This window comes from Bactrocera neohumeralis, chromosome 5 (genome assembly GCF_024586455.1).
Source record: "Bactrocera neohumeralis isolate Rockhampton chromosome 5, APGP_CSIRO_Bneo_wtdbg2-racon-allhic-juicebox.fasta_v2, whole genome shotgun sequence".
NCBI classification, from domain to species: Eukaryota; Metazoa; Arthropoda; class Insecta; order Diptera; family Tephritidae; genus Bactrocera; species Bactrocera neohumeralis.
In genome coordinates this window covers 33,178,980-33,206,960 of record NC_065922.1, presented here as the reverse complement: position 1 = coordinate 33,206,960, position 27,981 = coordinate 33,178,980, and the positions used below count along the sequence as shown (strand labels likewise).

General features: G+C 35.4%; 2 protein-coding genes across 2 annotated transcripts in view; both read left to right on the top strand.

The window, feature by feature from the left end:
- Nucleotides 1-188, top strand: part of LOC126759567 (uncharacterized) — a 41,866-nt gene extending 41,678 nt beyond the window's left edge. Inside the window, exon 4 of the mRNA XM_050474443.1 lies at nucleotides 96-188. Within this exon, the coding sequence (XP_050330400.1) occupies nucleotides 96-111 (16 nt within the window). The 3' untranslated portion in view covers nucleotides 112-188. The remainder of the gene's footprint in view (nucleotides 1-95) is intronic.
- LOC126759541 (delta-sarcoglycan) lies at nucleotides 107-22,450 on the top strand. The gene is made up of 5 exons (XM_050474406.1): nucleotides 107-1,091; nucleotides 1,407-1,527; nucleotides 9,343-9,604; nucleotides 21,317-21,440; nucleotides 21,631-22,450. Exons 1-5 carry the CDS (start codon nucleotides 822-824, stop codon nucleotides 21,817-21,819), a joined length of 966 nt encoding a protein of 321 aa, XP_050330363.1. The 5' UTR covers nucleotides 107-821; the 3' UTR covers nucleotides 21,820-22,450.
- Nucleotides 22,451-27,981: the final 5,531 nt, after the last annotated feature.

Below are 27,981 nucleotides of genomic sequence, written 5' to 3'. Positions count from 1 at the left end.
AACGCAGCAAACAGAATGGCTTTGCGCCACTAAGCACAACAACTATACCAACAGCCAACCATTGTGCTAAAGTATGCGATCCTATTCATTCACAGCAATCGACAGATTTAATACAAAAGCAACAAAGCGACGCAGCTGGTACCGAATTGCAATTAGAAAGCGCGGCAACTTTTCAATTCACATCGCCGACTGCAACATTTAAGCGCAAAAAGCAACAGCAAACACAGAAGCAACTACAGCAACAACAATTCGAACACAAATTCCACAACAATAACAATAACTGTGGTGGCAATCAAACAGTGGCAGCAACGGTAATTAATAATTCACTGGCAACCGTCGAAGCGTCGAAGCAGCCGAAATCAAAATCACCTAATCGCAACAGTGCGGAGAGCGGCAATGTGCAACACGCAGCAACTGTTACCACGTCGATTATATTGAATGGTATAGGTGTGGCAGCAACAACAAAAGCAACAAAAGCGACAAAAGCAATAACGGTTGACGATATTTTAGCAATTGGCGGCGGCGGCGGCGCTATTGGTGCGCACAACAATACAATAACGACAACAAAGCCAACAACAAGCTTACGTACACCGCGCAATCGCACCTTGCCACGCATCGCAACAACCACAACAACACCGCGGGCTGCATATGCAGCTGACAATCTCGATCTAGTGGGCAGCCACACAGGCAAAGCGCCGCTCAACGGTCACAACAGGCGGCAACGTGCCACAGCCAAGGTGAAACAGCCGCCACAGCAGCAGCAACAACAACAACAGCAGCAACGACAGCCAGCACTTCAACAACACGCGCTGCCAAAGAGAATGACCGCAGGCGCTGCTGGCGGCAGTAGCAGTGCGAGTGGCAGTGGCAATAGCAGCAATCACAGCAGTAGCAACAGTAACAACAACAACAACCACAGCAATACACTACACAAAGAAAACAGCGCGCTCATGGACAGTTTGGGTGCACATTTGGAGCTGGTGGGTTGGCGCAAGAAATGCCTCTACGGCCTGCTGGTGCTGCTAATGCTGCTCATCATCACAAATCTGGTGTTGACATTGTGGATACTGAAAGTGATGGAATTCACGACGGTGAGTAAACCAAACACACGCCACACCATACACACACATACACACATGCGCTCTAATGTTGCTTGCAACAAATTATGCTTATGTACTCATGCCACAAGCCTCAGCACAAAGGTGATTGTTGCCACACACCGATTCAGTTGAATTCCATTCCGTTCGGATTGAATCGACCAGTTGACATCAGGCATGCGGCGGTATGCAGGTATATAAGCGTGTGTGTGTGCTTGTGTGCATAAATCACTTTGCATATTTGCCTCATTAACCGGCACAATTGTTGTTAATTGACCTTCAATGGTTTCTGTCTTATCATCATTGCAGGACGGCATGGGCCAGCTGAAGATAGTGCCAGGCGGTATTCAGCTCACCGGTCAGGCGCTCATAATGGATATGCTGCGTGCATCGACAATACGCTCCAGGCATGGCCAGCCGATAGCGATAGGTAAGTGTGTCCCTCATATACAATACATAAATATATTCTTATGAGTGTGGGCATGTGTGTGCGGCAAAGACGTGCAACTCGCTAGAGGGTGATAAATGTAGGCACAAACGCATAAACGTACCTACGATGAATTGCACGTATATATACTTATATCAGATTTAATATCTGTACATATATATAAACAGTGTTGGACAAAATAAAAGAATCCAACACTATATGGTATGCCACAATGAATTTGGTAGAATATACGAATGCAACGACATATATTGACAAAATACGAAAAGACTTTTTCGACTACCAATATGTAGTTAAATATAAAAAATTGGCATGTGCCGATTTAGCCAAGTCCGTCTGTCTGTATATACACGTACTAGTTCTCCAGTTTATCTATCTGAATTCTGCACACGTAATTTCCTCACTTAGGAGCTGCTCATTTGTCGGTACCTCCGAATTCGGAACACTATAGCATATACTTTACGTAGCTACCATACAAACTGAACAATCTAAATAAAGAGATTTTTTCCCGAAGTTTGGCATGGGTTATGGTCGGAAGCAATGGTGCAATCTCTGAAATTTTTTTTCAAATCGAGTTACTATAACATATAGGTGACATATTAACTGAACTTTTCTTCTTTTAATAAATCTTTTGTAACTATTTGGGGAGAGTGTTATAATGTCGGTGCAACCGAATATGTAATGGGATTATCCACAATATCTCGATTGGGTCTGCTTGAATGGCTGGACTATTACCGTAAAATGGTTTCTTTTAGTGTTGGTAATAGAAAATAGTCACATGGTGATAGATCAGGGGATACGGAAGGTTGTTGATGAGATCAACTCGTTTTTCATAAAAAATTCGTTGACTTTTTTGATATTCATTTCATTCATGTGGAACACTAGTTAAGTTAGGTTAGGTTATGGCTGGCTCTCATACCACACATATATCTACAGGTCCTTTATTATGCCAAATGCAGCTTTAGTTTAATACGAGATGAACCCTTCGTCGTGGAGCAGGTCAAAGTTTTTTACGAATTTTAATAGAGGCTTGATATCCAATTCTGGTACTGCTCCAACCCCTTGAACTGCGAAGCTCCAATGTAATGTATATAAGCCGAGTTCTAAATAAAACCGAATAGAAGCAGAGAAGGTCCAAAGTCTCTCTCATATCTACTTCCCAGCACTCTCTACCAAATTTTTCGTTAATATTGCCCACCGGCTGGCTTGTAACGCCAGAAAGTTGTGACCTGTTGCTAGGCCAAAAACCGTTCTGCAGTTCTTTTTAAACTGTGTGAACAACAAGTATGCGTGTTTTCCCTCCGTTCTCATGCACAAGATCTTAGCGATCCTGCATCTCTTCATCTTACATCCCACCCTGATCCGTCCGTATCGTCAGCCATTCCCGAAATTTCATTTTGTATCATTTTTAGTAGCATGATTTATTCCTGAACTGGTTCCGTAGCCAGGTAGATGACACTTTTGGTAATCTAATCGGTTATTTTATTTCCACAAGTGCCCGTTTGGGCTAATTAGAACTCATTATGTATATAGAAGCAGCTCTTTAGCAGTCACTATACGAGTATCTACTGCCTTCTGCTTGGCAATTTTGGCGTATATAGTGATGTACGTTATGCCTGCTTTTTCAGTTAAAATTCTCAAAATAGAGTAGTGGTTTTACTCGTATTTTATCTCAATACCAATATTCCAGTAGCAAATTGTGCATAAAAAACCAACAACTTTACGGATATTTTCCTTACCTTTGGGCGCCATTTAAATAAGGAAAGCATTTTTAAATTTTAGTTTGGAAAATATTCCGTTTTGAATTTCGCGGCTATGTATAAAGCGCTACAGAGCTCGTATCTGGCAATACTATACATCTTTGAAAGGTCTTGACATAACCTGCAAAACGACGCTAAGCATGATTAGTTTGGATACTGCGTGTTTTGGGGGATGGTAGTCTATCACTTCGAACGGCAAAGGAATGGTTTCGACAATTCAGAGCCAGCCACAATAAGCCAGCCAGCGGAAGACCTGTGACGACGAATACTGATCAAATCATGGAAAACATTGAGTTAGACCGGCATGTGGCAACTCGCGACATCGCCCAGAAGATGGGAGTTAGTCATCAAACCATTTTAAACCATCTGTAGAAGGCTGGATACACAAAAAAGCTTGATGTTTGGGTGCCGCATGATTTGACGCAAACAAACCTTCGGGACCGAATCAACGCCTGCGATATGCTGCTGAAACGGAACGAACTCGACCCATTTTTGCAGCGGATGGTGACTGGCGACGGCCAAGGTTTTGCTGTCTGTTTGAGCTGCTCCCATATGGCCAGACGCTTAATTCTACTATCTATGTACTGCGCACAACTGGACCGCTTTAAGCAGGCGATCGACCAAAAGCGTCCAGTATTGGCCAACAGGAAGGGTGTAGTGTTCCACCAGGACAACGCCAGACCACACACTTCGTTGATGACTCTTCAGAAGCTACGGGAGCTCGGATGATAAGTTTTATCGCATCCGCCATATAGCGCGCACATAGCGCCAAGTGATTACCTGTCCATGGTGAACCCTTGTTGGTGTAAAATTGAACTTAAAAGAGGCTTGTGAAAAGTGGCTGTCCGAGTTCTTCGCAAATAAGGAGGATGGCTTCTAAGAGGGGGGAGATGAGTTGCCGTCTAGACGGAAACAGATTATTGAACGAAACGAACGAATCACTGTAGCACTTTTCATAAAACATTGAATAAAGATCAAAAAAGCTGAGGGAGATATATTACGATCTACAGCAATGCAGAGCACCTATTTTTATACATTAGTTAGAATTAGAAATTGGTTTTAAGTACAGGAATGAATGTGTTTTCTATTATATTTCCAACACTGTGCATACATATCTACATGTTACCTTCAAGTAATGATGGTGTAAGTGTGTTTGTGTGCTGCCAATGACATGCAAATTTGTTTGTATGCGATTTGCGGCAATTTGTACGCCGCCAGCATGACGCACCGCTACCAACACACACACAAACACATATGAACATTTGGGCATATGAATATGCATTAATAAGCGTATGAATAAATCTACAAATGCGTAAACATTTAGTCGGATAATGTTTGTCTGATAACGTCACGGCGCGATAAGATATTTACGCACGTAATTTATTATGGTGATGTCCCTATTAATATTCAGTTTGCATAAATTTACAAATGCTGAGATTATGCGGCGCCTAAAAGCCTATGGCCAACAACAAATTTCATCTTACACAAGCTCAGACGCAGAATTCAAGCATTCACTTCTACAGAATTAGTTGTTTGTCATCTTACGTTTATGTTATTTTAATATATTATTATTTGTTGGCTTACTGTTGTTTTTATACATGTGTAGCCACTCCCACACGTAATATAGTGTTTACTTGGTCCGAGCTCAGCATTAGGAATTGCTCAATCTTATAAAGTGAAAATTGCTTTAAAAATTAATTCCGTTGCAAATATAATAAGCCAGCAAACCTTTTTACAAAAAAATACTCGTACATTTTGAATTACAAGGAGGATTAAACAATAATATGTTTTCAAAATTGGTTCAACAAAATTTACGGCTTAGCCATTTGGAGCACACAGAACATACTTTTTATGTAGTATACTTAACACATAGCTTATGTAAACAACAAATTTTAGAATATATTGCAAAATGTTTTGCCAAAATTATATATGATATAATGGTCCGATCAAGATACCATTTTGTTCGATAACTTTTCTCAATTTGAAGGTAATTTCATAATGCCACCCTCATATATCCCTATTAACACATAACTGACACAAGCGATTTTCACAAGCTTACCTTGAGATGAATGCTTCACCAGCAAAATTATTCGTCATGGACAGGAACAGATAGTACTTAACCCTTAGATAGAACTATAAGATGGATGCCTATGAACATTTCAACCAAATTATGTAGCTTAGTGACTGGATATCGATGTGTGTGGACTGGCGTTGTCCCGTGTCTTTTATTGGTCAAAATTGCGTTTTTTGGACGATTGCTTCCTTAATACAGCTCCAAATTAAGCAATAAGAGGCGTTTAATTGGTTATTAGAGTATCGTCACCAGGAACGTCTGGTTTTCGTTTTCTCCTTTATCAAAGAAAATCTGCAAACTGTTGCGTTTTTTCATTTTTTTCTAGTATCCGTCCCTGACGCGTGATTAAAATATAGCGTGTCAGACAATCACTACATTGTCTGAAAAGTTGTTTAATATAAAATCTTATGTGTTCAACGCCATAGATCGTATCCCGAGATATACATAGATTACTTAAACCAACTATTAGAAAAATCATTAATTTCAAGATTTACCTTAATACTTTAATAAATGCTTGTGTCTTGCTTCAATCTCGATTCGAACTTTTGGTAGGTTACTCTTAATCTCATATTTTATAAATTTTTCGGTTTTAATTTAAAACCAACCGGGTAAACATTTTATATAATTTTTTAACATACTTGGTCAGAAGGCGACTTCAATCTAAAATGTGTTTAAATGAAAGTCTCATCATATACACTCTCCGAGACTCACTGGAACTCCTTACGTTAAGACATATTTGCCAAAATTTCGAAAAGTGGCAACTACTTATATTCCAACTATTTACCATTTGTTCTTTTTTCCATTTTCCAACCTTCTCAAAACGTCAAAGTGAGGGTTGTACAACGGACAACTTTTTTGATAGCTATATTTTTAAATCGTGTATTACTACTTAGTATACAAGTATTAATCGCTTAATTGTGTTAAGGGCAATAACAGAAATTGTTAATGAGTTGATTGACATTTTTGCACACTTGAACTTGAAATCCTTTACAAGTATTACGTAAATTTGCCTATGTTCCTTTATGGTTTTAAAGCCTTGGAATTTTTACCAAAAATTTTTAATTTGAAAATTATCTAGAATCTTAGATCTAAATTTTATTAAAACCATTTTAGTTTTTCACGAGTTTGGCCAAAAAAATATAGAGGGTTTATTTTTTTAGTCGCAAATCTCACACATTTTCAGTTTGATTTATTATTTTACCAAGAATTACTTATTTCTCAATAAAAAAGTTGTTGTATTCTGTGTTTATGAGTGGTAATTAATATTTGTTGCCGTTAGGTAAACTGGCCAATCCTTGTGAAAAGAGCCACAATCCCATGCTGATAATGCCATTTCAATTTAATGCCACCTACTCATTTTCGATACCCAGAACCCTCTTAAACGCCGGCTTGAGCCTATCACATAAAGAGTGATCAATTTCGTGGTTTACTATTTAAAAAAAAAACACAGAAACTTCAAATTTAATGGGAAATGCTTATTATCATTTGAAATAACATTCCTTGGCATTTATTTTTCGAAGAGTACCCCCTTCAAATGTTGGCCACGGCTATGTTTCAGATGGTCCATCCGTCCAATACGTGAAATTATCTGTTCACCGAAGTATTCGCTCAATAAATCCATTGACGTGCGATGTGTCTGAAGTTGCCCCGTCTTGTTGAAACCAAATATCACGGAGAATACGAGCTTGAATTTCAGACATCAAACAGTCGATTTTCATAGCACGATAACGATCGCCATTGATAGTTATGTTTTCATCGGCATCATTTTCAAAGAAATATGATTTTAACGGCGTACAAACCACACCAAACCATTTTTTTTTTTGACAGTTCTTGAATCTTTTCCCGTTGCTCTTCGTCCGATGTGCGACACTTTTGCTTATTTACCTACCCATTGAGCCAGAAATGGGACTCATCGCTGAACTTAATTTGGCTCGAAAACGTTGGGTCTTCTTGGAGCTTTTCAAGAGCCCATTAAGCAAGGCAATGTCCCGTGAGAATATCCAGTGGCTTCAGTTTTTGCACAAACTGTATTTTGTACGTTTTCATTTAAGATCTCGATGTAAAATGCCCCAAGTCGCTTCATATGTCAGTCTGAGTTGCTGAGAACGGCGCCGAATCGGCTCTCCACGGTCTTGGTGTACACTCTCAGCTTCGGCTGCTATATTTTATTCACTGTGTGTTGGACATGGTCTATTCGGTCGAATATTGGCTAAGAATGAATGCTGGGTATTAAGATGAGTGATGGTGTTGCGAATATTATGCTCAGTAGGCTGATTAAGTTAACCATAAGTTGAGAGAAGCGACCGAAACACATTCTTTACAGAACCTGATTTTTTTATAATAAATTTGAACAATTTGGAAATGTTGTTTAGGCATCGGTAAGGCACGTAGTCTTCCTACTAGAAACTGACCCTTATGGAAACAAAGTGTCTTTAAGAATACTAACTTTCTTCATAACTATTCACTACTATTCACATTATAACTATTCACAACTTCATAGTTAAAGTTCTAACAATTCTAAAATTTAAATTCAATATACTTCGACACAATCGGATACCATTTTCAATACACCGTCTTCATTCTTATCACCAACCTACCGAATGCTGTCAAATGTAAAACTATTACTCAACTAGAAGAAAAAAATAATAAAAAAATTCAAAAATCTCAACTTAGATTTTAGATATAACTTTTGGTGCGTTCTGCATATTTCATTCCAACAGAAATAAGCGACCTTAAGAAATTACTAGCAAGTTAGAGAAATACATAAAGCTGGAATTCTGCAAAACGCAATAGAAAAATTAAAACTTACCGAGAATAAATAAATCTCTCCACACTCCACACAATGTGGCGAGCGCTGAAAGTACGTGTGGCACGCACGAATACATTTCACCACAACCAAATATGCGTGTCTGTATGTATTGCGAGTATGCAGTTAGGTGTGCGGTGTGCGGTGCGCGTTGACTGGCGTTGGACAATTACAGATAAAAGTAGAGAAAGACAGATGGGATTTTCACCTAATGACAACATTAAGGTATGAGCAGAGACGCAGTCACAGCCAGTGGACCGCAGCCGAGATAAGATGCTGAAGAGGGTGTCGTACATATGTTTGGTGATGGCGGCAATTCCACCTCAGTGGCCCGGATGCAATCTTTAAATTTCTTCAACGTCTTACACGTTCGAAATACTCACACAGTCGTGCGCGAGGGAAGGGGGTTACCGCTAACAGTAGATGAAACAAATTTCCTGCGCGCAGAGTGTCTTTTAACTTTTTGGTGTCGTCGCCAAGGTTGAGTGGTTGGCTGGTCCATTGGCCGTGAGCTGCAGAATCGTGCTGGCACAAATTTTATTTCCGTTTCCGCTATCATGTCACACTAATCTTGCGGCTTGCACGCTTATTTGTAGGAAGAAAGATGTGAGCGCGCACTATGCGCTTTTTTACTTTACTTTCCGGGCAGCGTATGTTGTGGGCTTTGGTTGGGGGCGGCGGACGGGTGTGCCTTATTACGGCACATTTGTTATGCGGCTTGTTTTCGGCGCACGTGCACATGCTCGTCGCTTATTTATTGCTATTTATATTATATAGTTGACATTTGGTATATTTGATTTCACTATCTGCGCCCACAAATCGCACTCATATTTATGTTGTAATATTTCCTTGCAATTTTTTCGGTACAACCGGATGGATGTCATCATCAACGCCGTAATTCACATTGACTGCCACAAAACCAATGAAACTAAAAACGAAAAAAAAATCAAAAACAAATGAACAAAATGAAACACTCAACCGATAAAACAACAACCACACAACACTCTCGGCCAAACATCAAACATTCATATCCACCATAAACCAAATGGGAATTGTGGTCATCCCCACATCGACACCGACACCTCAACAAACTACGCTTCACCGCGCTGCTGTGATGATTACCTACTCACCTGGCGGCGTCAACCGAATATCATCAACAGAATCATCACGTAATTTTTCAATCAATACACGTGACGCGAATGGCATGCTGGAGAATCATTTATTCCTTGGGCACGATAAACTCGAATGCTTGGCTAAGGAAATTCGCATCAATGACACCAACGGACGAAATTTATTTTCTGTAAATCAAAACGAAGTCACAATCGGTGCACACGCGTTGCGAATTGACGGCGAAGGTGGCGCCATATTTCGGGAGTCCATACAAACGCCGCATGTACGCGCCGAACCCGGACGGGAGTTGAGGTGAGTACTCTGCTCGACACAAAGTAGTCATAAGAAATTGAAACGTACAAAGACAAATACAGCAAAATATATTTGTGTGTATACGGGTTCAAGTATAAAAAAAATAAAAATTTTGATCTTAAGGGGTACACTTAATGTCTCAGCATAAAACTAAATTTAAAGTTAAATATTTATAATACAATACATAAAATATTTTTAAGAAAAAAGTGCAACATTTTTCGAGTTAGATGTGATATCCAAGGCGTTAAAGAAAGGTTTATGCAAACGTTCTTCGCTGCCGCGTTCATGCCGGTTTGCTTCGTGGATAAAACCTAAAAAACATTCCCGTGTAAAATATTTTGGTTTCACAATGACCTTTGAAAAAAATCAAAAACTGACCAAATGGCGTGCTTTAAAAAATGAATTTTTACCTAAATTTTGGTCATCTATTGCCTGCCAAAATTCGGTTTGTATTGACATCAAGCTTACCATAGCGTTCCATGGAAAATTATATACAGAACACAGTCTAAGAGTAATCACGGTGTGCTGCCGAAAAATGCTACTTAACAAATTAAACTAATTGCCTAAATTTACCATTAATGGTTTCACTTTAAAAGGCTATGTTAGATATTCATTTAAAAATTTGAAGATAGAGAATATATCGTCACCTAAAATGCAAAATAACGTATCTTCAAAAAGTTCGAAATTGAGTGCTTCATTGATTGCGATCCACTACTTTAAATTACATACATAAAAGTATATATGTCCAACATTTTAAGGTTCTGCTATCAGATATAACCCAGTTTTAACCAATATTTAAATTTTGTTTCACTTATGTTTCGTTTTATTACGTGTTTCATTACTTCCTCTGTAAATTTCCGAAAATGTTGTTACGTTATTTTGCATTTCAGGTGACGATATACTATAGACCATAGCTATGTATAAGCAAAACCAAAAATTGAATATTTTCGAAAATTGACACTAGGTGGGCCCCTTTACATCAACGTGCCTCCAATCAGTAATTTAGTTAATACAAGTTTTAAAAGATTAATCCACTCTAAACGACATAGAAAAGACATCCATTCTCTCTAATATTTTTTGGGAAAAAATTTTAAAAAAATTCAAATTATTTCTGGAAGTATTTTTATGTCCTGAACAGGGTATAGTCCCTAAGTTTTTGTCACGAAGTTTGTAACACCATTTTCTCTTCAAAAATCGTCGGAGACCCTATAAAGTATATTTATAAATGATCAGTATGTCGAGCTGAGTCGATTTAGCCATGTCCGTCTGTCTGTCTGTCCGTCTGTCTGTATATATACGAACTAGTCCCTCAGTTTTTAAGATATTATTTTGAAATTTTTGCAAACGTCATTTTCTCTTCAAGAAGCTGCTCATTTGTCGGAACGGCCGATATTCGGACCACTATCCGAAGAAAACGGTTAATATAGCATATAGCTGCCATACAAACTGAACGATCGGAATCAAGTTCTTGTATGCACAACTTTCACATTTGACAAGATATATTAACGAAATTTGGTATATATTATTTTCTAAGGCAACACTGTAATCTCCGAAGGAATTGTTCAGATCGGTTAACTGTAGCATATAGCTGCCATACAAACCGAACGATCGGAATCAAGTTCTTGTATGGACAACTTTCACATTTGACAAGATATATTAACGAAATTTGGTATATGTTATTTTCTAAGGCAACAATACAATCTCCGAAGAAATTGTTCAGATCGGTTAACTATAGCATATAGCTGCCATACAAACCGAACGATCGGAATCAAGTTCTTGTATGCACAACTTTCACATTTGACAAGATATATTAACGAAATTTGGTATATGGATTATTTTCTAAGGCAACAATGTAGTCTCCGAAGAAATTGTTCAGATCGGCTAACTATAGCATATAGCTTCCATACAAACTGAACACATAGTTACTAACAGAAATGCACCTGTGAAGGGTATTTAGCTTCAGTGCAACCGAAGTTAACGTTTTTTCTTGTTTCCCAATGAAATATTAAAACAAAATTGTTATACTGAAATTTAAGAGGTTGCATGGGTTTCCTAGGGTAAAAAGCAGCCCTTTTTCAACACTTTTTCTCATTTAAAAAATTAAATATTTTATAGAATTTTTTATTATTACAAACATACTACATACAACACTATTAACAGAGAAACTCTGAAATTTTTGGAAACACATATTTTCAACTCGGCCATTGCGGCGCCATTTCCGGTGACTCCTCGAAAAAAGATGCGCTTGCGTTGGCAGGATAACTTCTTACAGGATCATCTGAAGTAAAAAATACGTGCTTTAGTTAAAACCTTTACTTAGAACAGTGAAAATTTCGCGACATTTTTTTTTCCAAATAGTTGTAATCGAGAAAAAAACCTTCGTCTAAACCTTTAAGAATTGTATTTCGAAGACCTGTGTAAAACTTCATGAAGATCGGTTTAGTAGTTCTCGAGGAATCTTGCCAACCGACCTCAAAAAACACAGTTTCGAGAAAAACGCGTTCAAAGCCGACGCACTTAGCCTAGCTAGCCTCGAGAGCACAAGTTCTCTTCTATTACTCGGATCAACTTGAATAAAAAAGAAATCGATTTTTTGAAACCCGTTAACCCATGTAACCTCTTAAAGCAAAATTGTGGCTTTATACACGCTTGGCTATTCACCTGTGGCTATTAATATGCACCAGAGAAGATTACGGGTCTCCAATTTTAACTCAGAATGAAATTCCAAGTACAAATTATTTATATTTTTTTTAACAAAAAGCTCGAGAAGCTCTCTCTTTTTATAAAAACGTTCAACATTTGCACTAAACTAACTAACTCTTCAAATTGCTGTACAGAGCAATACAAGTATATCCAGTGTTGAAAAAGGAGGCTTATATTTCAACTCAGTCAGCGAAACAAACGTAAACGTTTAAGAACTTTCTGGACGTGTAGAAAAAAGTAGTTTTGAGAAAAACGGGTTTCAGTTTTATACCTGTTCTAAAGTGTTTTCAAGTTCGAAGCAAAAAATTTAGTTCTTGAATAATTCTGTTTTACTATATATTAAAGAGATTTTCTTATAATATCATTCTATGAGTACTTCGGTTGCCTTTTATGTTTCGAGATTTGGCAACCCTAGTGTTGAAATCTGCCAACTCACAATCCTATTGTAAAGTTTGACCCTTTTGATGTTATACGTACTCAGAACGTTTTGACATACGAGCGTTAATAGTGTTGTTTACAACAACTTAAAATTTTTTTCTCGACCAAAAAATTGAAACATTAAATCACGAAAATTTTCGCACGATTATATTTTACAACTTTTGACGTGAAATAACTCACCAAGAGTGCATAGATGAAGTTAATTCATCTATTGACGATGGAGCTCCATCAAAGATCAGTGCTTATCGATGGACGGATTTTATGAAGGTTGTCTAAATTGAGTGCTTGTTGCCGAAACCTTTGATGCTGTGCACAAACTAATATTGTCAGAAGGTCATGTGACCTATTGTGAGATAGAGACAACTACTTTTGACTGTAAAAAAAATTATTTCACGTGATCCCACATAATTTGTTGCTGCTCGAAAATGGCTCGTGACACTTGGTCGATAGAAATTTTTACCAGTTAACTTTCAAGAAATCAGGAAAACCAACCACCGAGGACTGATTACCCTTCACCACGATAATACGAACTCTCTCACATCGGCTGCAACACTCAAAACACTCATTTGATGAGTCATCCTCCGTACAACCCTGACTTGGCACTGACTTGGCCTACTGTTAATTCCTATTTGTAAAAAATAAACTAAGAGGTCAACGTTTTTCGACATCTGAAGAGGTCCGAATGCATGTTTTGGAGATACCACAATCAGTGTAGCAAATATGCTCAGAGAATTTACTATTTTATGGTTTTGTTCTCTAATCTCGAAATATAAAAGGCAACCTAGTAGTTTAATGATTCTTGGTTAGACACTAACTCTGTTTATGTCCTGCTATTCCGGTATGATAGCAGCGCTTTTGCATTTGGTTTGATCTGCTTGATTTTTATAAAAACCAATTTTAGTATATATTTTTTTATTTATCATAACTTTAAATGTGGGTTATGCATCGATCTTCCAAATTTTATTGAGAATACCATTTTTGTAGTCTGTATATATTTTGCTTCAAAATAGGGCCGAGTCTTTTCATCTTCTTTTTATATATTTTTCCAAGGAGTATTTTTATATGGTCTGAGAACAAGAAAAAGTCACTTGTGGACTTTGTCCGGAGGATACGAAAGATGTAGTAGCAATTCCAATTTTCCAATTTGCCCCGGTTTTATTTATTTGTCATACAATGTCAGTGCTTTGCTGAAACAACGCTTTCTTCTTCAAACTGGGCATTGGACCATCGCTTTTAGTCCGTCGATTGAGCCGCGATTGTAGGTCTTTTTATAGCCTATAACTTTGCTATATACCCTTTCTATGGGAGTTTATGCTTTATCGGATATCGAGATAAACCGTTTTTAATTCTGAAAAATACAATCATGCCCTTCCCTTCCTTTTCCCGTCTTCAGATCGCTCGCAAATTACATTTAATTTTGTTACTTTGAATGGGTTTCAAATTTTTTTTTACCATTTTAAAAGCTTCTAGACAGTTCTAAAACTAGGTATGCTATATCTCACAAACGATTTTTTCTGATTTCTGTAAATTTTAACACTTGTCTTTTAAAGATTAAGTCTAACTGCAAGACATATATAATCAATTTTAGTGGTTCCCTCTCAGTGAAACGATACGAACAGTCTGCTATTTGATACTAATTAAAAGAACTTTTTTATAGAAAAATATTTTATACTTTATAACAATAAAATAAAATATAAAAATTTTAAGACCCTTAATTTGTAGAGTAGTATAGATGCATGCCTATAAATTGGAGAAAGTGAAAAACTGACAACGTGAAGAATAGCCAAAGCAATGAAATGAAAGCGTCAGATGGGCAGAAAGCATATGAATCACTAGCACACTTTGAGTACATAGCATTTTGCTCCAGTCGATTTTATTCTGACTTGAATTATGATGTGCAACATACGCCACACGACAGCAGCAGTTGGGCAGCTAGCAATGCACAGAAGGAGCACATACCAGCGAAGTCAACGCGCGAAGTGTTGACTCTGTTGAAAACACTAAAGGGCCGACAGACAAATAGGCTCATCTGCGCCCCACGAAGCCAACACATACACACACACCACACATGTGCATAGCTGCTCGCCTTAAGCGAGGCAATTGTCATCCGTATGAATGCGAAGAATAAATGGCTGGGCCTGCAATGGTCAGCTGCAAATTGCTGTGATGGAAAATATTGACTTGCTGGCATTTTATATGGAGCTTCTCGAATTTGTCGAATTGATTTAAAGGTGGACACATGCATGAGATAGCACGCTGTGGGGTATACCTATGGAGTGCCGGTATGCAACAGCTGCATATGTGCAATATGTGTCTTCGGTGTTATTTATGCCAAACTTGCAGAATATTTGCTTGGCATAGTGCCAAGGCATTACTTTAAATATTGCAAATTATTTGAAATAAAATGGTCATATTAAGTAAAAATCACATTTTATATAACATCAGCACTGAAATAGACACCTTCATTTTTAGATTGATAAAAAAAGGTTCGCGGAATACTATACTTTTACAAAACCAGCAACGACCAAGCACCGAGAGAGTTATACAAAATATACAATACATATCAAATAACAATTTAAATATAATTTTTATAGTTAATTTGCCATATATTTCATGCTCTACATTAGACAGGAATAACATCAGAATGTAACGCACATTTTTCTGAAAAGCAGCTGCAATAAATCTCTTCATCTACAATAAAATGGAAAATTATCGTAAATTTTAACTTTCTAACGCACCAAATCCGCTAAAACAAAATTAGTGCACTACTCGTCGATCTTTAATTAAATACCTCAATGATCACGATCCGTGCATAAATGTTTGAATTATTTAAAGAAAACTATCGGCAGAACTACTATTCGCTTCTGAACGCCTGGTACAAATTTCGAATTTTTCTTCGGGTAAGAAAATTTCATTTCCTCATAACCAAAGCCAACAGAAGAGGGTGTGCCAAAGCTAGCATTGCATAGTTGTTAGCTCTTTATTTCCCCTGCAATTTCATATATTGAAAGCTAGAAATGAGTGTTTGCTACATATAACAGTAACGAGTAATAATTTGGATACAAAATTGGTGAGTAATTGAGGAAATATTTACCCTTTCATGTGCGACCTCAGCGACCACAATCGGTTCATAAACGCGGGAGTTATTCGATGAAAATGTTGGACAGAATCCCTACTCGGTTCTGGGCGCCCGACAAATTTGGAGTTTTTGCTTTCTGATGGTAAATTGCAGTTGTATATCCAGTTAATATCAGCCCTATATATAATATATATTTTTAGCTTACTACACAAAAATATAAAATTACAAAAAACATCTGCTTGTTACAGAAATCATGTATTTATTTTAGTAAAAATCAATATTTAGATTTATATGAAAATAAAGGTTTTCAAAGTAAAAAAAATTCAATAATTTCTTTTATTTAATTACATGTGCTCGGATGCAATTTTAGTTTCACAATTTTTCTTCATCTTTTCCCATTTCAATTATTTCTTCTTTTAAATTTACTCAATTACTATAAATTTTCCAAAACTCCTCTTCAACACCTTTAATTTGACACCAAAATCTTCAAAATCGGTTAAGATTTACCGAAATTACGAAAAAATCACTATTTTCTTCATTTCTTCCAACTTTCCAAAACTCCTCTCCAACCCCTTTAATTTGGCACCAAAATCTTCAAAATCGGTTAAGATTTGACGAAAATACCAAAATTTTTTTCATTTCTTCCAATTTTCCAAAACTTCTTTTCAATCCCTTTAATTTGACACCAAAATCATTAAAATCGGTTAAGATTTACCGAAATTACGAAAAAAATGTTATTTTCTTCATTTCTTCCGATTTTCCGAAACTCCTCTCAAAACCCTTTAATTTGACACCAAAATCATCAAAATCGGTTAAGATTTACCGAAATTATGAAAAAAATGTTATTTTCTTCATTTCTTCCAATTTTCCGAAACTCCTCTCAAAACCCTTTAATTTGACACCAAAATCATCAAAATCGGTTAAGATTTGCCGAAATTACGAAAAAAATGTAATTTTCTTCATTTCTTCCAATTTTCCAAAACTCCTCTCCAACCCCTTTAATTTGACACCAAAATCATTAAAATCGGTTAAGATTTCCCGAAATTACGAAAAAAAATGTAATTTTCTTCATTTCTTCCAATTTTCCGAAACTCCTCTCAAAACCCTTTAATTTGACACCAAAATCATCAAAATCGGTTAAGATTTCCCAAAATTACGAAAAAAAAATCAAAATCGGTTAATTTTCTTCATTTTTCCAATTTTCCAAAACTCCTCTCTTTAATTTGACACCAAAATCATTAAAATCGGTTAATTTCCCGAAATTACGAAAAAAAATGTAATTTTCTTCATTTCTTCCAATTTTCCGAAACTCCTCTCAAAACCCTTTAATTTGACACCAAAATCATCAAAATCGGTTAAGATTTCCCGAAATAACGAAAAAAAAAAAATCTTCCAATTTTTCTTCTTTAATTTCTTCTTCAAAATCGGTTAAGATTTGCGAAAATTAGGAAAAAATCGCTATTTTCTTAATTTCTTCCAATTTTCCGAAACTCCTCTCAAACCCCTTTAATTTGACACCAAAATCATTAAAATCGGTTAAGATTTCCCGAAATTTACGAAAAAAAAATGTAATTTTCTTCATTTCTTCCAATTTTCCAAAACTCCTCTCAAATCCCTTTAATTTGACACCAAAATCATCAAAATCGGTTAAGATTTGCCGAAATTACGAAAAATCCCTATTTTCTTTCAATTTTCCAAAACTTCTTTCAAACCCCTTTAATTTGACACCAAAATCATTAAAATCGGTTAAGATTTACCGAAATTACGAAAAAAATGTTATTTTCTTCATTTCTTCCAATTTTCCAAAACTCCTCTCAAATCCCTTTAATTTGACACCAAAATCTCCAAATTCGGTTAAGATTTGCCGCAATTACGAAAAAATCGCTAATTTCATCATTTCGACCAATTTTCCCAAACTCCTTTTCAATCCTGTCAATTTGACACCAAAATCATTGAAATCGGTCCAATTTTCCAAAACTCCTTTTCAATCCCTTTAATTTGACACCAAAATCATCAAAATCGGTTAAGATTTACCGAAACTACGAAAAAACCACATCTGGTCCACTTCTGGTTACTTTGGGCAAGTTTCCTCATTTTTCGCCAAATTCACAAACATCAAATTCTACCAGGCGACCATAACCAGCCAGTAGGCAGCTGCGGGAAAAAATTTTACTTTTTTGTAGCATACCTCAAAGGCGCAATATGAACTGCGCTACCGGCATATACAGGACCACCGGAACTGAAGGTTGGTGCCACGTTTACATGAATAACTTTCATAATTCGCCACCGATTTCAATCGTTCAGGTACCAAATGAAAGGGCAAGCCAGCAGCAATACAATCAGCTACAAATAAACATTAACAAGTTACAACAAGAAGACATTTTTGCAGGAATATGCGAGCAAGCAACACTGTGATGAGAAACTCGAATTTTGTATTTATAAAACAAGATGAAACAATATTTGTGCCACTAATAGATTGAGATACTTTTATATGTGTAGTCTGCAAAATAGCATCATTTCGAATTCACTACATTCCGTTGTATTGCTATTTTTAGAAACGCTTCGTTCGCACTGAATTGCAATGTTTACGTACAAGATGAAACAAAGTGCACTATAAAATTATATTCTCGAAGCGATTGCCTTTCATTTGCCACCGAAATCATTGAAATCGGCAGAGTTTTGCCAAAGTTATAGCGAATATGCGATCGTTATGCATTAGTACTGCATTATCCACCATTTCCTGTAGTTGCTTGCGCGATAAGGACTTAACGCGGTCTTGTAAAACCCAGCCGATTTCAATGATTTTGGTGGCAAATGAAAGGTGATCGCTTCTAGAAAACATAAGTCTATTCACTTACTTTCATCTGTTATGTAACGTTGGCAATTAAGCTAGAAAGAAGCTATTCAAAAACACGCAATAACTACTAATGTATTGAAGTTGAAATGTTGCCGTTAACAGAATATACTTATGAAGCGTATTTGTAGTGATTGGTAACACGAAGATCCTTTCATCTTTGTTTATAAGTATCAAATTTTCAGTTTTTTATCATACAGTTGCTTCGATACATTTGCTTCAAAAAATATCTTCTATTTGTAGTTTGTTATCATTTTTTTGTATTTGATCGAGTAGCTGCACGCTTACCCTTTCATTTGGTGCCTGAACGATCGAAATCGGAGCTGAATTATGAAAGTTATTCACGTAAACGTGGCACCAACCTTCAGTTCCGGTTGTCCTGCATATGCCGGTATCGCAGTTCATATTGCGCCTTTGAGGTATGCTACAAAAAAGTAAAATTTTTTCCCGCAGCTACTTACTGGCTGGTTATGGTCGCCTGGTGGAATTTGATGTTTGTGAATTTGGCGAAAAATGAGGAAACTTGCCCAAAGTAACCAGAAGTGGACCAGATGTGGTTTTTTCGTAGTTTCGGTAAATCTTAACCGATTTTGATGATTTTGGTGTCAAATTAAAGGGGTTTGAGAGGAGTTTCGGAAAATTGGAAGAAATGAGGAAAATGGTGATTTTTCATAATTTCGGTAAATCTTAACCGATTTTAATGATTTTGGTGTCAAATTAAAGGGATTGAAAAGAAGTTTTGGAAAATTGGAAGAAATGAAGAAAATAGCGATTTTTTCCTAATTTTCGCAAATCTTAACCGATTTTGATGATTTTGATGTCAAATTAAAGGGATTGAAAAGGAGTTTTGGAAAATTGGAAGAAATGAAGAAAATAGCGCAACAAATCTTAACCGATTTTGAAGATTTTGATGTCAAATTAAAGGGATTGAAAAGGAGTTTTGGAAAATTGGTCGAAATGATGAAATTAGCGATTTTTTCGTAATTGCGGCAAATCTTAACCGAATTTGGAGATTTTGTGTCAAATTAAAGGGATTGAAGAGGAGTTTTGGAAAATTGGAAGAAATGAAGAAAATAACATTTTTTTCGTAATTTCGGTAAATCTTAACCGATTTTGATGATTTTGGTGTCAAATTAAAGGGATTTGAGAGGAGTCTTGGAAACTTGGAAGAAATGAAGAAAATGGTGATTTTTCATAACAAATCTTAACCGATTTTAATGATTTTGGTGTAAAATTAAAGGGGTTGGAGAGGAGTTTTGGAAAATTGGAAAAAATGAAGAAAATAGCGATTTTTTCCTAATTTTCGCAAATCTTAACCGATTTTGAAGATTTTGATGTCAAATTAAAGGGATTGAAAAGGAGTTTTGGAAAATTGGTCGAAATGATGAAATTAGCGATTTTTTCGTAATTGCGGCAAATCTTAACCGAATTTGGAGATTTTGGTGTCAAATTAAATGGTTTTGAGAGGAGTTTTGGAAAATTTGAAGAAATGAAGCAAATAGCGATTTTTTCCTAATTTTCGCAAATCTTAACCGATTTTGAAGATTTTGGTGTCAAATTAAAGGGTTTTGAGAGGAGTTTCGGAAAATTTGAAGAAATGAAGAAAATAGCGATTTTTTCATATTTGGGCAATTTTGAACCAATTTTGAAGATTTTGGTGTCAAATGAAAGGAATTTGAAAGATAACTTTAGGACAAGCTTTTCATTTATATTCTAATTTATTTAAAGACGTTGTATTTCTATATATGTCAGTGGCATCGGAGTAGTTATGAGTGTTTTGGTTTTTTGGTAATACTTACACTTATTTCCTTTCTTCTTGCAGCAATTAAAAAATCTACTTTTAATTAATTGTAATTGAACTATTAAATATTTATTTAAGTAACTTTTAGGCATTTGTAATTGTCGTTTCATTTGTTGCAGTAAAGTAATCCTAATATATAAATAATCATATTGTTTAACTAAAGCATACTTTCGTAACGCAATCATTGTCATTTTTACCGCAGAAGTTTGTGACACCCAGAGGCAAATATCGGATGCCCTATAAAGTATACAAATAATGAAATGATCGGCGTGTCGAATTGAGTCGATTTTTCCATGTCCGTCTGTTGGTCAGTATACATACATATACGCGAATAAGTCCTTAAGTTTATGAAATATCTAAAATTTTAGGCATGTCCTTGTCTTCTCAAGGAGATTTTGACTGGTCGGAATCACCGATATCGGACCACTATATGATATAGCCGACAGACAATAAGACCGATCAAAATAGAAATAACTATATTTTTATACATTTTTATGCTATAAAAAATGAACTTGTGAAGGGTATTACAATATTTCGTATAAAAATTATATTTTTTTTATTATAAGAATATTCAAAATCTTAGATGAAAGTAATAGAAAAGGTCTAAATAAAATAAATTAAACTAAAATTAAATTAAATAGAATAAGGAGAAATGTGTATTTTAGTAATCTATGAGTGGCTTGAGAACCAAATCTACTGGGTACAAAAATCCTTGTGCTCTCCTTTGAGGTCTCATAGGCGGATCAGTTCTTAAATTATGAATATTGGCAATTGAATGATTTCAGCAAAATATATTTCCCTTCACTTAACGGTTTTTCTATTTTTATTTTTTTCTAGACTGGAGTCCCCCACACGCCAGCTTGAGCTGACCGCTGCCAAGGATATAAATTTGCAGTCACGCGCTGGTGCAATAGAAGTGGCTGCGCTGAAGGATGTGCGGCTGAGTGCGTTGGATGGAAGTGTAAGTGGTAAATTGGATACTTTCAAGTATTTTAAAAATATACATATATATTATATATATGAAATATCATTATCACTGCATTAGTTTAGAGCCTGCTCTACCCTCTATGCCTCAAAATATCATTAATATAATTTTTATATTTTTCTATCGCCCACTACTTTACCCTTTCCAATTGATTCGCGTATCACAGCTGCGCTTGGAGTCCGCGAAAATCCTTATGCCGAATCTGCGTACGGCGCAGCCACCGCCACTGGGGGCGCCACAGAGCCGTGACCATTTGCATCGTGTCTTCCAGCTGTGCGCCTGCTCGAACGGCAAACTTTTCCTGGCCGCGCCGCATTCGATATGCGCCGGTGATGACAGCACTGTTTGTAGATGATTACCCGAACGGAGACAATAAAGCAAGTAGATGCAGCCCTGAGTGCTGGATGAAGAAGAAGGCAGAGCATAAAAAAGTAGTTAAATATTCAAATGTAGCATATAACTGTATTTGTAAGTAAGTATAAATAATAGTTATAAAAACAAGCAGGGGTTAAAGTAGTATTCATATCAATCAATGTAACTGTTAAATATCACATATGTAAATTATTAGCGGCATGTACAGTGGTGGGCAGCGAATTGGTGCAATATAATAAATGAAATTTGCATAGTCAATCGAAGTATTTTTTTTTACTATTTCAAACATTTGATAAGATAACTTAGGTATAATTTCTGTTGCAAAATTTTAACTGATTATTTTAGTAATAATTATTGAATAAATTTTATTGCCTTATAGAGTATGTCAAACAGGACGTTAAATGTGAATATTTGGGACTAAATTTTATTGAAAATTTGCGAGACAAATGGGTACATAATTTGAATTTATACTCTTTTGGGAATCTAAGGTTAATTCGTGCAAAAACGCCTATATTTTTGTGAATATTTTGTGGCGACACAGTTCAAATATTTTTACTAAACGAAATGATACTTTAAAGTATGGCATGTTGTATAAAAGTTTCATGAAGAAATATTGACAACTGCCCGCAATGGCAGCAATTATTCGAACGTGTCACGGCAAAAAGGAGGACTCTGGTACCCCTTATATGAACAGAGAGTTTGTTTTTTTTCGAAATTTAATTTTTTTTTGGATTTTTTTTGAGAATAAAAACATGAATTTTTTAAAGCAAAAATCAGCAAATTTGTTGTAGTAAAATAAATATTATTTATAATTTTGGAAAAAGCTCCCCGCCATTCGCTTGGGAATTATCTACAGAATTAAAGTTAAAAATTGCAAAAGGATCGGTGTAGTCTTTTGAAGTTAAGACGAGAGCCAACTTTGAAACGAAAATTTCGGGAAGAAAAACATTTTAAGGGGCTATACCAGTGTGACGCATGAAAAATTAGGCGATTTTTGTGAATTTTTTTAAAAGAAAGTACTAGATTGAATGTTTCGACGTTTTATGGACGTAATAAAGTATATTTTTAGCTATATTAAAAATACTTGTTTTTACAAAAATATTGAAAAATAACGGAGTTATGTGTTGTCTGCGGAAGTGCCGAAAAAAGTGCCTCAACGCTGGCATGATTCCGGTCGAATGAGTAGCTGAAACAAAAAATTCAAAATGTTTATTAAACTTAAATATATTTTCTATACAATGAACTACGATCTTTGAAAAATATCAAAAATTAAGAAAATGGCGTAATTTTGAAAAAAAATCGTTTTTTTACGAAAAAATGGTCTTTTTTTTATGGCAAATTGACAATTTTCAACCAATCAAAAAGATCGTAGTCCATTGTATAGCAAATGTATTCAACTATACCCAATTTTAATTTGAAGTCGATCGGTAATTTCTCGTTGAGTTATGATGTCAGCAATTTTGAAAAATGTCGTTTCGAGAAAAACGAGTTTAAAGTTTCACTTATATATGTTTGCACCTCTGAGCGGTCGCTGTTTAGAACGCTGCCATTCAAAAACTATTCAAGATACGACCTTGCCAATTTCACAGGATATTTAATAATAATTATAATATAATTATAATTTGAATATATAAACTATCGAAAAAGCAAAAAAAAAATTTGTTGAAAGTGTCACACTGGTATAGCCCCTTAAGACTAATGTAGAAGTGATCACAACTCCGTCATTTTTCTCCAATCGACTTTATTTTTTAGCAAAGAATTCTTGAAAAAAAACTGCAAAATAAAACAACAATGGAAGGGCTAAGTTCAGGATGGAACCGAACACTTTATACTCTTGCAACTTGCAAGAATCAAAGCCAGGGGAATACCTTAAGGTGCAAACCGTCAACCAGAGGACCGGAATCCAAGCAATTATATATACAGTTCAACTTCCTAACTCAAATCACCTTAATACATACAAAAACTTCGAGTTAGAAAGACTTCGATTTATGGAAAAAAACTTGTATGAAATTTGACTTTTATTGGCAATTCAAGAGTTCGTTTTACCGAAGCTACGCTTATCCAGTTAGAATCATCTATCTCTTGCAAGTTAATACGTGGAAAGTATAATCGAGTCAGAGGAAGAATACCATGTTGTTATGTTTCCCGAGTCTCCCATAGCTTCATAACTACAAGTTTAAGAAGAAGTTCTTAAATGATAATTTTTTAAAAATACTGAGATTATTTCAAGATTGTGATACCTTTATTAATCGTTTTTTTAAACAAATTGTAGGTTTAAATCAGAGGTTGGTTTAGCTTTTTTCAAAATTTAATAATAAATCATCATAAATATTAAATTCCTAAAAATCAAGGAAATCGAGTGGATGCACTTGTTATTTTTCCCAAAGTTTCGCAGAAAAGCCCAAACCATGACAACACAGTCTGCGGTTAAGTGAATTGATTATAGCAATGATTTAAATAAAAAAATCTTTTCATCGAATTGTTTCCTGATGTCAACAGAAAAAGAATGAAAATTAGAGAAATAACGCCCTGATAGGGACTATTGGACAGATAATTTCATTAATTAATTTCCGCTGTTACGTATACGTAACGTAACCCTTCAAAACATTCTATTTAGTGTGTGTGAGAGGTATCCAAAAAAATGATTTTTTATGTTCAGTAGGTATATAGTTAGGTTTTCACCCCCTCTATATCTAAACCCCCTACAGAGCACAGAAAATTCGAATTTCATGGAGACTGCTTATTATCATTCGAAAGAGCATTTGGCATTTATTTTCAGCAGATTTCTCTTTCAAATGCAGGCCGTGGCTACGTTTCAGATGGTCAATCCGTTGAATCTCATTTTCGATGACTCGTTCGAGAATTTCGACTGGTAACTGGCGAATGACACGCGTGATGTTTTCCTGCAAGGCCTGAATTGAAACGGGATTGTCCGTATAGACTTTAGACTTTACTTAACTCCACAGTAAAAAGTCCAACTGAGTGATATCACACGATCTTGCCCAAAATTATCTGCTGACCGAAGTGCTCTCTCAATAAATTGATGTAATCAAATGTCGACGAGATCACGAGCTTAAATTTCAGTAATCAAATAGACGGTTATTATTGCGCGATAACGGTCGCCATTGACGGTTTCGTTCGCACCGGTCCGTTGTTTTTTCTGAACGAAATGGCAACTTTTGGATCTTTTCAAGATGCCCTTTAGCCCCAATGCGTCAATTTTGTTTGTTTACATAACCATTGCGCCAGAACTGGGCTTCAAAATTTGGTTCGAAAACGTTGGATCGTCTTGGAACTTTTCAAGGGCCTATAGAGCGAAGCGATGTCACTTGGGAAGGTAGAGTGACTTCAGTTCTTGCACAAGCTGTACTTTGTACGCTTTCAATATAAGATCGCGACGAAAAATGCGCCAAGTCGTTCCATACGTCAGTCCGAGTTTCTGCGAACGGCGCCGAATCGACTCTCCACTGTCTTCGTGTACACTCTCAGCTACGTAATTTCGTAATAAAGTTGAACGATTTGAGAACGTTGTTCAGGCGTAAGTCTTTCCATGATGAAATGCCAAACAATGCTGAACAAAGATAAGATGACAGCTTGATACGACTCACGCGTGATCTGTCAAAAAAAGGCTATTGGAAAAGTGCCTTCACTTGCATCATCCGTTATATCCCGTTTATGTGAAGGGTATCGGTTTATGTTTTTGTTTTCTTTTGTTTATTTAGTAAGTATATCCTTAGTCATTCACCGCTTCTATATCTAAGCCCCCTACAGAATACACCCTAACCCACATTCTTCTAGACACGTTTATCAGACAAATTTTGAATCGCACACTCTAAAAATTGTCAAACGAAAATTCTTTTTCTGATCGACAAGATCGTGATATGTTCTCAGAAAGACAAGGAAAAATTATAAACAGTTTATTTCTGTCAAATTCGTTCTGAACAATTATATTTACGAGCGATGCCAGAGACGCACGCAATATGACGTCACGGTTATCCTAGGAGCCGGAAAGTATGAATTCATTAATATACATTTTTCAAGATTCTCTAGTAATTATACTCAAATAAAAATTTCTTGGCAAGAACGGTAAAAAAAGGGCGGCAAATAGAATTTTTTGAAAAGAAGACGCTTTTAATTTTTTTATAATTACTTTATTGTAATGACAACTAAATCGGTTTAGTCGTAACTCAAAGCTTTTATTTCGAAATAACTTTTTCGATACTTTTGGCACAATATGACGTATTCTAGTGTATTGAATTATATATTTTTGAATAGCTGCCATTTTATAGAAACAAATTAAGTTTTATGTGTTGATTGTTTTACTTTTTACTTTACGAGGTGAAGGTCTTTTTCCATCTAGTGGAAGAGCTCAGAACTTTAAGGCGAACTTGGTGTACTTTTGGAACACGATAAAAAAATTAAGAAACAAATATCAAATGATCAAAAAGCTGCCGCTAGAATAAAATTACCAGAAATTTCGTAATTAGCAAACTATTTTTAAGCAATTTTTAAAAACAAAATTTCGTTAGTAACCATTTCATATAATTTATAAAAGCCTTTTTTGACCATCACAGTTGAGGATGAGGTTCAATGGCAGTTCGATTTAGATCTCTTCGGGTCGATTTTGGACCTGATTTCATTATTAACACGACAGAAGCTCCGCAAAAAACCCAAGAGCCATGTGAAGGCGACTTACAAAAAAAAATATCCTTAAGTGGTTATTTGAATCAACTGCCCACCCTACCAAAGACTATATAAATATCAAATACATATATAAAATAAAAATATATACACATGTGTAATAATAAATTTACAGGTAACTAAAAATTGTTAGATGAACGCAGCGTTGTATGTATGAGTAAATAGGCTTTAATAAAATATTATATAAATACAAACAAAGAGTATAAAATTATAGAAAAGGCAAATATTTGTTTGCAAAAATCCATGTGGAATAATTGGTGAAAAAACCACCGAGTTAATTATATTATTAATCGAAACAATAATTACTGAGAACTAACGCGTGCATAGAATATACTGAGTATAGCTATAAAATACATAAATATATATATAAATAATCATATATTGTAGAGTGAATGTTTGTATGTAGGACTGTATGTCTGATAAGGAAGCTTGGCAAATTAGAATTTGTTGAAACATTACTGTAAATAAGTATGCGCATTATTTATAGTATATATAAGAGTATGTAATACATAGTGTTATGTAATAAATATCTATTAATTAGACAAATGTAAATAGCTGACTATTTCTTATTTTGTTTAGTTTTTTAATTTAAAGCGTTAGGGTATATTCGAGAGCTTGTTAACATTGGCTTGTTGTGTCGCAATTAGGGGAATGTACAGGGTGCGCGATCCTTTGGTATGAAAGTAAGGAATCAATTTAAAAACAGTAGACTTTTAAATTTTAGACATTTTTATTTAATTTGTTACAAACTAAACAAAACTTGCTGAAAACTTCATTTACATTGTACAAACATATGCTAGCAGCCATATATGTATGTATGTAAATGCCAAAATTATATATATTGATATCGAGGTTGGCGCACCCTGTACATAATTATTTAGAATAAAATACCGACGTACTGCATATACTCATTAGCAATTAATTAAATAAAAAAAATATATAACTTAAAAATTAAAAAGTGGAAACAGCTAACAGCGCTCTCTTGCAAGCGAGTGACAAACACACACTCGCTAAAATAATGAAAGGTCTGCCAATCCATAACACATATTTTCTATTTTACTAAATTCAAGAGGGTTGGTAAACGATCAAAGTTTTCGAAATCAAACAATTAAGACAAATTTCTTTTAAGTTATTAAATAAGAAACGTGGTTTTCTAAACTCTTCCTGAATATTTAGATAACTGAAACTTCGCTCGAACAACAAAAACGAAATGGGCCAAACGTAAGTATAAACTAAGAATTCGCTTGAGGGTTTCTTTTTGTCTATTAATAAGCAATTCCCCCAATCAATTTACTGAATACTCGGTGGCCTTCCAAAGTTCAATAATACTATGAGCAAAAAATAGTGAGACTTTGTTTAAACTTCTCTAATTTTTTTCTATCTATCTATGTCTTCATCCTCAAAGTACGTGTTTTTAATCCTCGAAACAGTTGTTAAAGTCAGT

Bases quoted from the DNA above. Each gene is read 5' to 3' on its own strand.
- LOC126759541 (XM_050474406.1), top strand. From the start codon at position 822: ATGACCGCAGGCGCTGCTGGCGGCAGTAGCAGTGCGAGTGGCAGTGGC. The intron at 1,092-1,406 runs GTGAGTAAACCA...TCATCATTGCAG, and splicing joins AAGTGATGGAATTCACGACG to GACGGCATGGGCCAGCTGAA. The intron at 1,528-9,342 runs GTAAGTGTGTCC...TATCATCAACAG, and splicing joins TGGCCAGCCGATAGCGATAG to AATCATCACGTAATTTTTCA.